The sequence below is a fragment of the Spinacia oleracea genome, chromosome 3 (assembly GCF_020520425.1).
Source record: "Spinacia oleracea cultivar Varoflay chromosome 3, BTI_SOV_V1, whole genome shotgun sequence".
NCBI lineage: Eukaryota > Viridiplantae > Streptophyta > Magnoliopsida > Caryophyllales > Amaranthaceae > Spinacia > Spinacia oleracea.
In genome coordinates this window covers 39,799,421-39,802,767 of record NC_079489.1, presented here as the reverse complement: position 1 = coordinate 39,802,767, position 3,347 = coordinate 39,799,421, and the positions used below count along the sequence as shown (strand labels likewise).

Below are 3,347 nucleotides of genomic sequence, written 5' to 3'. Positions count from 1 at the left end.
TGGTGTTGTGGTGTGTGAATTTTGATAAATCTGATGCATTTTTTAAATTACAAGCAAACCCTAATGATTTACTAACTTTTTTTTGTTTTATTTTTTTTATTTTTTGCAATTGAAATCGAAATTTACTAATTAAAAGTCAAAAGTTTACTTTCATAAAAAAAAAACTCCCTTATGCTGAATTCAAATGAGATAACGACTTAACTTATGTCCATTTAACACTTTATACATAGATGTGGCAATCAGGTCATCTAAATTTTGTTGGGGGGGTCAAGTTCGGGTAAAGAATAAATGGTGTTGGTTTTGGGTTGGGTCAAATTTCGGTGAAGAATAAATCGGGTTGGTTTCAAGTTTGTGTCATTTTGGTTTTGGTCGGGTAATATTTGATTTGGTTTTGGTTTTGGTTTTGTGTATACAATAGGCTTAATATATTAATCATTGTTATAAGACATTGTTGTTCGGTCAAGATCGGGTCGTATACCATTCGAATCAAGTGATTTCGGGCAGAGTTTGGGTAATTGGGTGCGTTTAAGTTTTGTCAAGTCTATTCATTATCAAAAGGTCTTGCATACACAAGGTGTACAATATTTATTGTACACTAATATAACTTTACCCAGTTTTCTCTAACTATTACCTAGTTTTCTCCAACTTTTATATTATTAAAAATAGTTGATAGATAAACATTGATAAACATTTTAAAGGGTTAAATGATTAATTTTATACATTATTAGTAATCTTAAAGAAATATTTTTTATTAAATTGAAAATTTTTATCACTAAAAAAATTTGATACTTTTGCATATATAAGGGTAACTTTTAAGCATTTTACGTTAAGTTTAATTATCGTACACCCCATGTAAATAAGAATTTTTTATTCATTACTCCGTTAAAAAAAATATTGATAAAGTTTGAATTGCCTAATTTTCAATCCTATTGGATGTGCATGTTACGACTATAGCTTTTCTTTCACCCTAGTTGTACCTTGACAAATTGTTAGCATATGGACTAAGTATAAATATAGTCTCAACCGGTTGTACGGTGAATATCCTCGGTTTTAAACTTATAACTATTTTTTTTTTGTTGATGCAATTGCAAACAAACTCTATTATCTACTTTTAAATTTTAAATTTTAAATTTTAAATTTTAAATTTTAAATTTTAAGTTTTTAGTAATTTTGTTATGATATCTAAATTAAAAGACTTGGTCGTCATCGTTTTGGCATTAAAAAAAAGCGTTCAAGTAGGAGTTGAATTCCTTTTTTCCTTAACCAAATCGGACTCAAATTTCCACTCATTATTTATATCCTAAAACCTAATTCCTCCTTTTATAAAAACCCTAATTCCATCGCCTCCCTCCTCAAGAAGTTTATAAAAGGGAGACAAGGAAGACAAGTAATTGCACGTTATATTTTCTTCAACCTATCTTTTATTTTTTTTTATCTTTTGTGTTTTTAAAAAATCACACATAAAATTTCAAGCAATCAACAATGAGCATCAAAATTCAGAACTTTCCTGCCCCCATCATAGATCATAGTATGAATAATTATGGAGACGGAAGGATCATCAAAAGACAAAAAACAGATGACATGTTTGATTCATGTCCACATCAAAATCTCATAAACAATTGGTGTATATGTTGTGGTAAGACGTTGCTACCGCCTTTCAATTATATCCCTAACGATTTTCACAATTGTAACGATTTTCGGGTTGATAATAATGCGATTCCTCAAGTCCATAACTCAGAAGTTAGATCCATGTTGAATCAAAAGAAACTCTATCTAGTTGTTGATTTAGATCAAACATTGCTTAATTCAACTCAATTAGACCAATTAACTATGGAAGAAAAATACTTAAACAAACGAATCGCTAAAAGCGACTTGTTTAGGGTAGATAGTTTAGGGATCATGACAAAGTTGAGGCCTTTTGTTCACAAGTTTTTAGAAGAAGCAAATAAAATGTTTGAGATGTGTATATACACCATGGGTGATCGTGCTTATGCCTTAGAGATGGCTAAACTTCTTGATCCAGAAAACAACTACTTTAAATCAAGAATAATATCGCGAGATGACTGCCCTAACCAAGCTCAAAAAGGGTTAGATGTTTTACAACTACCAGAGAGTGTAGTTTTAGTACTTGATGATACTAAAGCTGTTTGGGAAAGGAACAAAGATAATCTTATATTAATGGATAGATATATTTACTTTTCATCGAGTTGTCGTGAATTTGGGTTCAAAAACTGTAAGTCTCTTGCTCAGTTGAAGAGAGACGAGGACGAGTTTGATGGCGCACTTGCAACCACTCTACGAGTTATTAAAAGAATACACCATGATTTTTTCAATATTAATCCTCAATATGGAGATGTGAGGCAAGTGCTTAAAACAGTAAAAAAGCAAGTCCTTAGAGATTGTAGGATAGTATTTAGTGCCGTTTTCCACAGAAATTATGTTGCTGCTGATCACCGTTTATGGAAGATGGCTCAAGAGTTAGGGGCAACATGTTCGACTACATTCGACTCAAGTGTCACACATGTTGTTTCACTAGATTGTAGTACGGAGAAGTCTGTTTGTGCAGTCCGTGACGGCAAGTTTCTGGTGCACCCGAGGTGGATTGAAGCTGCATTTTATTTGTGGCGAAGACAGCTAGAAGATAAGTTTCCAGTAGTAAAGCGAGTGTCAACTTCTGCTTCTGCTCCTGCTCCTGCTCCTGCTGCAGTTGAAGGTGTTGGGAATACTATTACTACTAACCCTGTTGTTAAGAATGTTACTCCAAATCCCAGGATTGCGACTGTGCTCACCCAGCCTGCTCTAGCTAAATATACAGCAAATATCAAAAACTGATATTCAGGACTGGAGATAACACCACAGCTTCGAAGTTACATGACTATGCATAATGGTTTAAATATATTATAACTTTGGAGTTACAATGCTTCAAGTATGTAGTAACAAATCTAACAATTAACCAATTTGATAAGTTTAAATAACCAATATGATCACCCTTTTTTTTATTTCAAAATTCAGACTGTGTATACAACTAATGTTACAACAATCTACAAATATATTTAGATATTTTAATTAAAACTTAAGAACTTAAGTGAGGGTGTTTTAGTCTTTTCATATGGACATCAAATTCTTCCCTCTTATTTTATTTCAAACATTTAATATCTTTACTTATCAATAGGCAAAAATTATAAAAGTTGATATTTTTTTTTTGGTTCGAATAAAAGTTGATAGTATGAGTCTATATAATCAGACATATTATAACAATATTTCACATGCGGTAACTTTTGTGTAAGACCGCCTTATCGGAAAAACCACTTTGATTGCTTAACTAATTGGTTTCATTGCTTAACTAA

The 3,347-nt window shown here is 31.7% G+C and overlaps 1 protein-coding gene across 1 annotated transcript; it reads left to right on the top strand.

Annotated features, from left to right (window-relative positions):
* Positions 1-1,224: 1,224 nt before the first annotated feature.
* Positions 1,225-3,085, top strand: LOC110800128 (RNA polymerase II C-terminal domain phosphatase-like 4). The gene has a single exon (XM_022005422.2). It carries the CDS (start codon positions 1,483-1,485, stop codon positions 2,830-2,832), a length of 1,350 nt encoding a protein of 449 aa, XP_021861114.1. The 5' UTR covers positions 1,225-1,482; the 3' UTR covers positions 2,833-3,085.
* The last annotated feature ends 262 nt before the right edge of the window (positions 3,086-3,347 follow it).

Excerpts from the sequence above, each read along its gene's own strand:
- LOC110800128 (XM_022005422.2), top strand. The coding sequence starts at position 1,483 with ATGAGCATCAAAATTCAGAACTTTCCTGCCCCCATCATAGATCATAGT.